At 42.5% G+C, this 13634-nt stretch overlaps 1 protein-coding gene across 3 annotated transcripts in view; it reads left to right on the plus strand.

Moving 5' to 3' along the window:
- LOC134999112 (N-acetylated-alpha-linked acidic dipeptidase 2-like) overlaps positions 1–13634 on the plus strand; it is a 197427-nt gene that overhangs the window by 66255 nt on the left and 117538 nt on the right. For all 3 annotated transcript variants that reach the window (XM_063951405.1, XM_063951406.1, XM_063951407.1), the window contains one exon: positions 10084–10209. In XM_063951405.1, the coding sequence (XP_063807475.1) occupies positions 10084–10209 (126 nt within the window). The remainder of the gene's footprint in view (positions 1–10083; positions 10210–13634) is intronic.

The raw sequence follows: 13634 nt of genomic DNA on the forward strand, positions 1-13634 counted from the left end.
TATAATATTATACTGCAATTAATGTACACGTATAGATGTTCATGATATAGATAGAATTGTAGTTACTACTCATTATTAAAGAAAGGCTTACCCAGGCAAGCCCAAATAATAAGCTTGGGTGGAGGCACAGATACTGAATAACCTCCCCCTAGAGAGGTAAATAAGAATCTCATATTAGAGTGGTAGGGGAGGGGTTACACATATATATATATATATATATAGAAATAGCAGAGATGGCGGCACTCCACAGACTTCAAGTAGATTAAAACAGCTTTTACTTTATTGCGTCCTACGCCGTTTCGGGTAACAACCCGTCTTCAGGGACAATCATATACAAATGACAGACATTTACAAACGATATATACCCCCCAAAAGACAATCAATCCATCATTTCACATCACCTGTCCACCAGTGCCGCTGACGCCCAACCCTCGTCTCCACACTATAGACGCAGGATAAAGACGTCAGGCTTAGGAGCCGAGGACAGGTGAATCAATCAAGGAGATGCTTCAATCAAGGAAAACATGAAAAACATACATATGTGTCAAACAAAAAACCTCCTACCATGTATAAAAATAAAAAATAAAAAACATATATACCTGGATTATTACAGATACCTGTATAACATTATATATCAACAATCATATTAATGAGCAGCACGGAAAAGCCCCAAAGCAATATCAAATATCTAAAAACATTCATGTAAGTTATAAGAAACACTGGAGCCCCAGTGTTTCATTAAGTCCCTTGGGTGCTAAGGTGTTTAAGATGAAAATCCATCTACTCTCTCGCTGCAATAGAATTTTGTTGCGGTCTCCCCCCCTATGGGACTGTGGGACATGATCAATGATTATGGCACGTAAACTGGAAACATTATGTTTCGCCGCTAAACAATGCCGTGCTAGTGATTGGTCACTGGTTTTTTTCTCATACGCTTGCTTAATGGCACTACGGTGTAGTGCCATTCTTTCACGAAATTGTCTCTGGGTCTTGCCTACATAGGCAAGACCACAGGGACACTTTAACATGTAAACCACATGTGTAGTGGTGCATGTTACACGATGCCTGATGGTGTAAGATTTGCCAGTGTGTGGATGTGAAAACACCGGACCAGTTAGCAGTGTGTTACACGTTGAACACCCAAGGCAGCGGTAACAGCCCAATCTGGGTCTTAGAAAATGTGTTTGTTGTTTTTTGGTTAAAGGATATACATCAAGTTTAACGATCCTGTCAGAAATGCTTTTCCCTCTCGTATAACAAGGGAGCAGTCGAGTATCCTTTAAATTAGGCAAATCACTGTCAGTATTTACTATGGGCCACAGACTTTTAGCTCGTTTTGTGATGGAGTCTGATGTAGTTGTATAGCGATTAACCCATGGAATGCAAGGGGCTGAGTTTTTAACATTACTGACTGTGGAGACTGATGGTGTCAATAAGGAGTCCCTTGACTTCTGTAATACCTTTTGTTTACTCATCATTAGTTCTTTCTTGGGATATCCCCTTTGTATAAACTTATCTATCATGCAATCAAGTGCTGGTTCCACCTCCTCCTCATTGGACGTGATCCTTTTGACCCGCAAAAACTGCGAGTACGGAAGACCCCTCCTCAGAGGCAGAGGGTGGAAACTGTCATGACACAGTACTGAATTTCTGTCTGTCGGTTTGACAAAAAGTGTGGTTTTTAAATTACCATCAGAAATTGATATATCCACATCCAAAAAGTGAACCGACAATTCATCCATCACATAAGTGAATTTAATTACACTATTGGTGTCATTATGTGTGTCAATCAATTGTTGTAATGATTGGGGAGAGCCTTGCCAAAAGATCAAGAGATCGTCGATGTACCTTTTGTAAAAAAACAAAGAGGTACCTTTATGACAATCAAACAAATCACCTTCAATTAAGGACATAAATGCATTTGCGTACGATGGGGCCACCGGGGACCCCATCGCACAGCCAGCTAGCTGTAAATACAGAGAACCATTAAAGGAGAAATAATTGCGTGTGAGAACAAGCCTTAGCAACTGTACAAAAAAGTCTATCGCCGGACCATGGTAGAGCGGATTATTAGTTATTAGTTCTCTAACAGCCTCTACACCTGCATCATGTGGGATACAGGTGTAGAGGCTGGTTACATCAGCACTGCACATCACTAGCCCAGTAGGAATATTTGTCAATTGACCCAAATCATTAAGTAATGCTGTAGTATCCCGTAAATGTGAAGACAAACCCTGAATGCAGGGATTTAAATAAATGTCAAGGAAGACAGATACGGGGTAGTACAGTGAATTTCTGGCTGACACAATTGGTCGGCCAGGCGGCTGTGACAGGGACTTGTGCACCTTCGGAAGTGTATATAATAAAGGGACCGTGGGACAGTCCACAGTCATAGCCTTCAATTGTGCTTCAGAGATAATACCACTGTTCATAGCTGACAATAATAAACCGTCTAGTTCTAACTTAAATTTAGCAGTTGGATCATACGTTAATGATACATAAGTACTTGCGTCACTGAGTTGTCTTCTGCATTCATTCATATAGTCCGATAGGTCTTGGACCACAATGGCACCACCCTTATCGGCACTGCGGATTATCAAATCAGTCCGTTTAGATAAATCATTCAATGCCATTAATTCAGGGCCAGTCAGATTATTGTGCCGGTAAGAAGGGACTGCTGTATGGTAGTTATGTTCCATTAACCGTGAAAACGTCCGGACCGATGAATTCCTGGTGACTGGATCAAACCTGGAACGTGGGGCCAATTTCCTTAATTTATCAGGTAATTGATTCGTCGTAGATGAATTCTCCTGCTTTCCGAAGTATTCTTTCAAATGTAGTGTCCTGTTGAACTTATAGAGTTCCACTTTAGATTGAAAGGGATCTGGTCTTACTGTAGGTACAAAGGTTAACCCCTTCGAGAGGACACTAAGTTCGGAATCGGTAAGCGGTGACGATGATAGGTTGAAAACCAAATCTGTCACCGTCGAGGCTGTCGCCGTCCGTTGTTGCCTTGTATTCTGCCCCGACCTCCTCGTCCGCGGCCGGGTGTTGCATGATGTGGTAGACCGGCAGTTACCCCTAAAGGGTATGATACTGTGGTATTTTTGGCAGAGGAAGACTGATCAGATTCACTAACTGATGAGCTAGACACAGTGTTGTCATGAAATCGTCTACGTGGACGCTGTCTCCTGGCATGCTGGTGGACATCACTATTAGAGTTGGTGTTATTTAGCCATGAATAAACACGTCTTTGTTGATAATCAAGTTGAACCTTGTATAATTTTTCCTTTTTAAACTTAATAAGGTCGCGTTTGTATTGGTCCATTTGGACTGTTAATTTATCCAACCAATTAGTACTGGTATCCTGAGATAGTGCAGTACGGTGTAAAGTTTCAAAAGAAATCAATTGTTCTTTAACAAGGTTCAGCTCACGAGTAGATTCCTCCACCACCAAAAGTAGCAAGTCCATAGAACATTTGTTCAGGATCGCAACCCACCGGCGACAGAAAGGTATGCTGTACCTCCCTATCGTCGGCGTGTTGCGAATCCTGAATCCTCGCGGTATTTGGTTGTTCCGATAATAATCAGAAAGACTAATTCCAAAGGTGATTTGTTTGATTGTCATAAAGGTACCTCTTTGTTTTTTTACAAAAGGTACATCGACGATCTCTTGATCTTTTGGCAAGGCTCTCCCCAATCATTACAACAATTGATTGACACACATAATGACACCAATAGTGTAATTAAATTCACTTATGTGATGGATGAATTGTCGGTTCACTTTTTGGATGTGGATATATCAATTTCTGATGGTAATTTAAAAACCACACTTTTTGTCAAACCGACAGACAGAAATTCAGTACTGTGTCATGACAGTTTCCACCCTCTGCCTCTGAGGAGGGGTCTTCCGTACTCGCAGTTTTTGCGGGTCAAAAGGATCACGTCCAATGAGGAGGAGGTGGAACCAGCACTTGATTGCATGATAGATAAGTTTAAAAAGGAAAAATTATACAAGGTTCAACTTGATTATCAACAAAGACGTGTTTATTCATGGCTAAATAACACCAACTCTAATAGTGATGTCCACCAGCATGCCAGGAGACAGCGTCCACGTAGACGATTTCATGACAACACTGTGTCTAGCTCATCAGTTAGTGAATCTGATCAGTCTTCCTCTGCCAAAAATACCACAGTATCATACCCTTTAGGGGTAACTGCCGGTCTACCACATCATGCAACACCCGGCCGCGGACGAGGAGGTCGGGGCAGAATACAAGGCAACAACGGACGGCGACAGCCTCGACGGTGACAGATTTGGTTTTCAACCTATCATCGTCACCGCTTACCGATTCCGAACTTAGTGTCCTCTCGAAGGGGTTAACCTTTGTACCTACAGTAAGACCAGATCCCTTTCAATCTAAAGTGGAACTCTATAAGTTCAACAGGACACTACATTTGAAAGAATACTTCGGAAAGCAGGAGAATTCATCTACGACGAATCAATTACCTGATAAATTAAGGAAATTGGCCCCACGTTCCAGGTTTGATCCAGTCACCAGGAATTCATCGGTCCGGACGTTTTCACGGTTAATGGAACATAACTACCATACAGCAGTCCCTTCTTACCGGCACAATAATCTGACTGGCCCTGAATTAATGGCATTGAATGATTTATCTAAACGGACTGATTTGATAATCCGCAGTGCCGATAAGGGTGGTGCCATTGTGGTCCAAGACCTATCGGACTATATGAATGAATGCAGAAGACAACTCAGTGACGCAAGTACTTATGTATCATTAACGTATGATCCAACTGCTAAATTTAAGTTAGAACTAGACGGTTTATTATTGTCAGCTATGAACAGTGGTATTATCTCTGAAGCACAATTGAAGGCTATGACTGTGGACTGTCCCACGGTCCCTTTATTATATACACTTCCGAAGGTGCACAAGTCCCTGTCACAGCCGCCTGGCCGACCAATTGTGTCAGCCAGAAATTCACTGTACTACCCCGTATCTGTCTTCCTTGACATTTATTTAAATCCCTGCATTCAGGGTTTGTCTTCACATTTACGGGATACTACAGCATTACTTAATGATTTGGGTCAATTGACAAATATTCCTACTGGGCTAGTGATGTGCAGTGCTGATGTAACCAGCCTCTACACCTGTATCCCACATGATGCAGGTGTAGAGGCTGTTAGAGAACTAATAACTAATAATCCGCTCTACCATGGTCCGGCGATAGACTTTTTTGTACAGTTGCTAAGGCTTGTTCTCACACGCAATTATTTCTCCTTTAATGGTTCTCTGTATTTACAGCTAGCTGGCTGTGCGATGGGGTCCCCGGTGGCCCCATCGTACGCAAATGCATTTATGTCCTTAATTGAAGGTGATTTGTTTGATTGTCATAAAGGTACCTCTTTGTTTTTTTACAAAAGGTACATCGACGATCTCTTGATCTTTTGGCAAGGCTCTCCCCAATCATTACAACAATTGATTGACACACATAATGACACCAATAGTGTAATTAAATTCACTTATGTGATGGATGAATTGTCGGTTCACTTTTTGGATGTGGATATATCAATTTCTGATGGTAATTTAAAAACCACACTTTTTGTCAAACCGACAGACAGAAATTCAGTACTGTGTCATGACAGTTTCCACCCTCTGCCTCTGAGGAGGGGTCTTCCGTACTCGCAGTTTTTGCGGGTCAAAAGGATCACGTCCAATGAGGAGGAGGTGGAACCAGCACTTGATTGCATGATAGATAAGTTTATACAAAGGGGATATCCCAAGAAAGAACTAATGATGAGCAAACAAAAGGTATTACAGAAGTCAAGGGACTCCTTATTGACACCATCAGTCTCCACAGTCAGTAATGTTAAAAACTCAGCCCCTTGCATTCCATGGGTTAATCGCTATACAACTACATCAGACTCCATCACAAAACGAGCTAAAAGTCTGTGGCCCATAGTAAATACTGACAGTGATTTGCCTAATTTAAAGGATACTCGACTGCTCCCTTGTTATACGAGAGGGAAAAGCATTTCTGACAGGATCGTTAAACTTGATGTATATCCTTTAACCAAAAAACAACAAACACATTTTCTAAGACCCAGATTGGGCTGTTACCGCTGCCTTGGGTGTTCAACGTGTAACACACTGCTAACTGGTCCGGTGTTTTCACATCCACACACTGGCAAATCTTACACCATCAGGCATCGTGTAACATGCACCACTACACATGTGGTTTACATGTTAAAGTGTCCCTGTGGTCTTGCCTATGTAGGCAAGACCCAGAGACAATTTCGTGAAAGAATGGCACTACACCGTAGTGCCATTAAGCAAGCGTATGAGAAAAAAACCAGTGACCAATCACTAGCACGGCATTGTTTAGCGGCGAAACATAATGTTTCCAGTTTACGTGCCATAATCATTGATCATGTCCCACAGTCCCATAGGGGGGGAGACCGCAACAAAATTCTATTGCAGCGAGAGAGTAGATGGATTTTCATCTTAAACACCTTAGCACCCAAGGGACTTAATGAAACACTGGGGCTCCAGTGTTTCTTATAACTTACATGAATGTTTTTAGATATTTGATATTGCTTTGGGGCTTTTCCGTGCTGCTCATTAATATGATTGTTGATATATAATGTTATACAGGTATCTGTAATAATCCAGGTATATATGTTTTTTATTTTTTATTTTTATACATGGTAGGAGGTTTTTTGTTTGACACATATGTATGTTTTTCATGTTTTCCTTGATTGAAGCATCTCCTTGATTGATTCACCTGTCCTCGGCTCCTAAGCCTGACGTCTTTATCCTGCGTCTATAGTGTGGAGACGAGGGTTGGGCGTCAGCGGCACTGGTGGACAGGTGATGTGAAATGATGGATTGATTGTCTTTTGGGGGGTATATATCGTTTGTAAATGTCTGTCATTTGTATATGATTGTCCCTGAAGACGGGTTGTTACCCGAAACGGCGTAGGACGCAATAAAGTAAAAGCTGTTTTAATCTACTTGAAGTCTGTGGAGTGCCGCCATTTCTGCTATTTCTACATTGGGTCTGCTCAAGGCTTATGGAAGGCACCGCAGCCCGCAATTGGAATTCCCCACAGTGAGTGCCGGGTTCTTTGGTATGCGTATATATATATATATATATATATATATATATATATATATATATATATATATATATATTTATTTTCTGCCTTCTCTATTAGGGGCCCCACTCTCTTAAGTGCCCCGGGCCCCCCATGGTCTTAATCCGGCGCTGCTCAAGTCCCCAACTCAAGTCCTTCTTACCAACAAGAGGAAACTAATACACTCTTTATAGAGAGCCCTGCACCGAAATGGTCAACTTGATTAGAAAATGACCAGCTGTTCAGGACGACAATTGTACAATGGGCCTAGTTCAGACCTGATCGCTAAGCTGCGTTTTCGTACAGCGGGTGATCAGGACTAAACTGCGCATGCGTATGCACTCCAATGCGCAGGCGTGTCGCACGGGTACAAAGCAGATCGCAGCTTAGTGATGGGTTTGTGCGGAAGGATCCATTAGCACGGGCGATCGCAAGGAGATTGACAGGAAGAAGGCGTTTGTGGGTGTCAACTGACCGTTTTCTTGGAGTGTTTGGAAAAACGCAGGCGTGTCCACGCGTTTGCAGGGAGGGTTCCTGACGTCCGTTCCGACCCCGGACAGGCTGAAGTGTTCTCAGCGGCTGAGTAAGTCCAGGGCTGCGCAGACACTGCACAAAATCTGTTTATACAGTTCTGCTACACATGCGTATGCACACTTGCAAAGCGAAAATACACTTCCCCATGGGCGGCGACTATGCGAACGCAGGACTGCAAAAACCCCTAGCGAGCGAACAGGGCTGAATTAGGTCCAATGTATGGCCGTAAGCCAGGGACGTGCGGTGAAGTAAATGGCTCAGGAGTCACTGGCTAGCACCAGAGCCAGATTTCCATGCAATATATGAGGCCAAGGGTGCATGTGGGCATTATACACAGGTGCAGCAGTATATACATGTGGGCATTATACACAGGTGCAGCAGTATATACATGTGGACATTATACACAGGTGCAGCATTATATATACATGTGTGCATTATACACAGGTGCAGCAGTATATACATGTGGGCATTATACACAGGTGCAGCAGTATATATACATGTGGGCATTATACACAGGTGGTGCAGTATATATACATGTGGACATTATACACAGGTGCAGCATTATATATACATGTGGGCATTATACACAGGTGCAGCAGTATATACATGTGGACATTATACACAGGTGCAGCATTATATATACATGTGGGCATTATACACAGGTGCAGCAGTATATACATGTGGACATTATACACAGGTGCAGCAGTATATACATGTGGGCATTATACACAGGTGCAGCAGTATATATACATGTTGGCATTATACACAGGTGGTGCAGTATATATACATGTGGACATTATACACAGGTGCAGCAGTGTATACATGTTGGCATTATATACAGGTGCAGCAGAATACACATGTGGGCATTATATACAGGTGCAGCAGAATATACATGTGGGCATTATATACAGGTGCAGCAGTATATATACATGTGGGCATTATACACAGGTGCAGCAGTATACACAGGTGCAGCAGTATATACATGCGGGCATTATACACAGGTGCAGCTGTGTATACATGCAGGCATTATACACAGGTGCAGTAGTATATACATGCGGGCATTATACATAGTTGCAGCAGTGGACACGTGGGCATTATATACAGGTGCAGCAGTGAATACATGTGGGCATTATACACAGGTGCAGCATTATATACATGTGGGCATTATACACAGGTGCAGCAGTATATATACATGTGGGCATTATACACAGGTGCAGCAGTATATACATGTTGGCACTATACACAGGTGCAGCAGTATAGACATGCAGGCACTATTCACAGGTGCAGGGAATTTTTTTACCTTTTACCCCAAAATATATTTAGATACACTAATGTTACCCCCTTGATTAGAAAGGAAGGAAACCATATATTATTGTGCACATATACTGGTTCTCATTGTTTATACGGCATTTCTGAGATACTGTGTGTGTGTGTGTGTGTGTGTATGTATGTGTGTGTGTGTGTGTGTGTGTATATATATATATATACACACACACACACACACACACACACACACACACACTGTGTATGTGTGTATATAAATATATATATAATATACACTTTTCACCAATTATTTTTTGGCAATGAATGGGTTAATTAACACTTTCTCCCCAAATCACCATAATGAATGTAAGAAAGATGGATGAGGGGGGGGGAGGGGGACACGACTTTTAGGAGACAGATGGTCACATCCTCACCTCAGTAATGTCAGTGGGAATTTCCCACTATTATGTGGGCCACTGTCTGATTCTGCGGAACTCCGTCAGCAGTCAGCCACAGAACACTTCATGTTCTGTGTGTGGGTTGGCAGGCCGCGGGTGGGAGGACAGATCAGCGCAGATCGGTCGGGCGTGAGGGAGCGCGGTGTGATGTCAGCACATCACACCATGACCAGGAACACAGCGCAGGGTGGGCAGGAGGGGGTGCGGTGTGACATCAGCACGTCACATCGCGAGCTGGACGGGGCTGTGTCTCGGCAGCGCGATCGTTTATTACCCCCAGGAATTTAATTTTTACCCCATTTGGGGTAATTTACCCCTGTTTCCTGACCACTGCTTTATATAGTCAAAACTCTGGTATATACGTTTGTATGACAGCAAAGGCTGTGCCTCACCCCACCGCACGTCACTGCCACAAGCGTTCGCCAATGATTGGACATGAAAAAAATATTTCAGCATATTCGACAGCAGTGATAATTGGTGCTGGGATTTACCTACCATCAGGCAGACATACCAGTTATCTGACCATGTAAAGCAATATCAGATAACTGCTCTGTCCGATGACTTTCATCCGCCGGCTAAGTATGAAGCTTGGTAGGCCAATATTGCCCCAGCAGGGCCGTCACTTACTCTTAATATTAGCCTCAAGCTTATGATCAGTGCTTGTTTTACAGGGCGCTCTGGTTTATGTGAATTATGCCCGGACTGAGGACTTCTTCTATCTGGCCCGTAACATGAGCATCAACTGCACTGGAAAGATTGTCATAGCCAGATATGGCAAAATCTTCAGAGGAAATAAAGTAAGTACTTGTATACTACATATGGAAAAACAAGAGTTCCCCCAGCACATTATAATGGACCAGTAAATGTGATTTACATCCTATATGATAGTAGAAATACAGAGATCTCAGTTGCATATATTTGCAAAGATATGATTATGCCACCAGCCACTTCACAACATCTCCGATATGGTGGTCCTAGCACTACATGATAATAGCACCCCCTTGGGTCATACATTTGATAGTAGCACATGCATTTATACTGTGTGTGCGTGCGTGCGTATGTATGTATGTATATATGTGTGTGTGTGTGTGTGTGTGTGTGTGTGTGTGTGTGTGTATATATGTATGTATGTGTATATATATATATATGTATATATATATATATATATATATATATAAACACAGTAGTATCTTTATCTCGCGCCAACCTAGAAGCGGAACCACGGGAGAGATCTTTGTTGGGAGACCTCAAAAGCATACAAGAATAAACACAAATTCCCAAGTGCGCTAAAGTGGAATGTAATTACACAGTTCTTCCAGCGTTATTTTCGTTGGAATGTAGACTGGAGGGTATTTAAATCTGGGGACCTGTAACAGACACCCCTCACCAAATAGTCACCCAAACAAGAGGCCAACAGGCCAATTAATAAAAAGTTATTTTAATAACGTATACACAGTTCAAAGTATAAAATTGTGTCAATAAAATGCAACTAAAAGAGTACACAGCCAATACGTTTGTAAGGTGGAATCTAGATATCCCCTCACCTTTTGCAAGGTGCAAGCTCGACAGGGAGTATCTTTACAGACTAGGTTGTGATTCTCTGACTGTCAAAACCAACGCGTTTCGTCTTATCGACTTCATCAGGGGTAACAAATATAGGAAAAGGCTAGTTTGCTCATGATGAATTAATATAAAGGATCATAACCTCTAATGTACGATTATTCAGAATCTCCTTTATCTGGACTTAGTGGATGAAGCTCTTATATCCTGGCTCCTGATTAGAGCTTAAGAGGTATTCCTTCTTAAATGTGTAATCGGTTGGATAGGAATACTATTGGTTATAATCTCTTAGGAGTGCTGACAACCATATGTCGGCATTTTTGCAAACTACCTAAAGTGTGGTGTCCAATTGTAAATTCAAGACTATTTCTGATTCGGATGTTGACCAACGTACAACGAAATTCGATAATTATATAGCTGGTTTAACAATCTCAAAAGTATAAGTGGTGTGGCTTCCTCAATAGGTCTCACAGAATAGATCCTGGGAGAGATTTGGCTGCATGTGGAAATCACAGAAATAACTTTTTACTAATTGGCCTGTTGGCCTCTTGTTTGGGTGACTATTTGGTGAGGGGTGTCTGTTACAGGTCCCCAGATTTAAATACCCTCCAGTCTACTTTCCGACGAAAATAACGCTGCAAGAACCGTGTAATTACATTCCACTTTAGCGCACTTGGGAATTTGTTTTTTTATATATATATATATATATATATATATATAATATATTTATTGTACAACAATAGTGGAATTGGCGCCCTAAGGGGAGTGCAACTCTAGCCCCTATTTTTTAATGACACTTTAAGTATACCTTACTACAGGCATAAAAATAAAGAGTTCCAAAACAAAGGATTTTTTTTAATTTTTATAAAAATTATTAAAATGACAACTGTGTCCTTACTCACAAAGAAACATTCGAAGACAACAGGAGTAGAGCGGTGTAGCAATACCACAGTCCACCCACAGATCCGATGATGAATCCTGCGGAAGTACCTCATCATCATCGGATCTGTGGATGGACTGTGGTATTGCTACACCGCTCTACTCCTGTTGGTTGTTGTAGCAACAATCACTGCTCTTGTTACCAGACTCTGTTGAACTCCGTAATCACTTATTTATACATATTTCTAAGGTTGAATGATTCTGAGTATTTCCTGGTGAATTTGTCTACGATTTCAACACCATAAGTATCATACGCCTATTTTAAATTTAATCAGGCACAAATTCTTATCCTCTTATTCAAGCGAGACCTGCTTGGTAAATAACGGTGTCTAGAAATAATATTTTAAGATCGTGCTTCCAAATAGAGATACACCCCTGATGAAGTCTCTTTGTAAGACGAAACACAGACAGTAAAAAGCCCCCTCTCGCCTTCCCAGCATCTAAGGAATTAAATTCTATCTTTGAAAAAGCCTAGGAAAATCCAGAGAAAAAAATAAGAATTTACTTACCGATAATTCTATTTCTCGTAGTCCGTAGTGGATGCTGGGAACTCCGTAAGGACCATGGGAACTCCGTAAGGACCATGGGGAATAGCGGCTCCGCAGGAGACTGGGCACATCTAAAGAAAACTTTAGGACTATCTGGTGTGCACTGGCTCCTCCCCCTATGACCCTCCTCCAAGCCTCAGTTAGGATACTGTGCCCGGACGAGCGTACACAATAAGGAAGGATTTTGAATCCCGGGTAAGACTCATACCAGCCACACCAATCACACCGTACAACTTGTGATATGAAACCCAGTTAACAGCATGATAACAGAGGAGCCTCTGAATAGATGGCTCACAACAAGAACCCGATTAGTTAACAATAACTATGTACAAGTATTGCAGACAATCCGCACTTGGGATGGGCGCCCAGCATCCACTACGGACTACGAGAAATAGAATTATCGGTAAGTAAATTCTTATTTTCTCTGACGTCCTAGTGGATGCTGGGAACTCCGTAAGGACCATGGGGATTATACCAAAGCTCCCAAACGGGCGGGAGAGTGCGGATGACTCTGCAGCACCGAATGAGAGAACTCCAGGTCCTCCTCAGCCAGGGTATCAAATTCGTAGAATTTTGCAAACGTGTTTGCCCCTGACCAAGTAGCTGCTCGGCAAAATTGTAAAGCCGAGACCCCTCGGGCAGCCGCCCAAGATGAGCCCACCGTCCTTGTGGAATGGGCTTTTATTGATTTAGGCTGCGGTAATCCTACCGCAGAATGCGCCAGCTGAATAGTGCTACAAATCCAGCGCGCAATAGACTGCTTAGAAGCAGGAGCACCCAGCTTGTTGGGTGCCATCAGGATAAACAGCGAGTCAGTTTTCCTGACTCCAGCCGTCCTGGAAAAATAAAATTTTCAGGGCCCTGACTACGTCCAGCAACTTGGAATCCTCCAAGTCCCCAGTAGCCGCAGGCACCACAATAGGTTGGTTCAAGTGAAAACCTGAGACCACCTTCGGGAGAAACTGAGGACGAGTCCTCAACTCTGCCCTATCCATACAGAAAATCAGATAAGGCCTTTTACATGACAAAGCCGCCAATTCTGACACACGCCTGGCCAAGGCCAAGGCCAACAGCATGACCACTTTCCACGCGAGATACTTTAGCTCCATGGTTTTAAGTGGCTCAACCAATGCGACTTTAGGAAATCCAACACCACGTTGAGATCCAAAAAGTGC

The sequence above is a fragment of the Pseudophryne corroboree genome, chromosome 2 (assembly GCF_028390025.1).
Source record: "Pseudophryne corroboree isolate aPseCor3 chromosome 2, aPseCor3.hap2, whole genome shotgun sequence".
NCBI classification, from domain to species: domain Eukaryota; kingdom Metazoa; phylum Chordata; class Amphibia; order Anura; family Myobatrachidae; genus Pseudophryne; species Pseudophryne corroboree.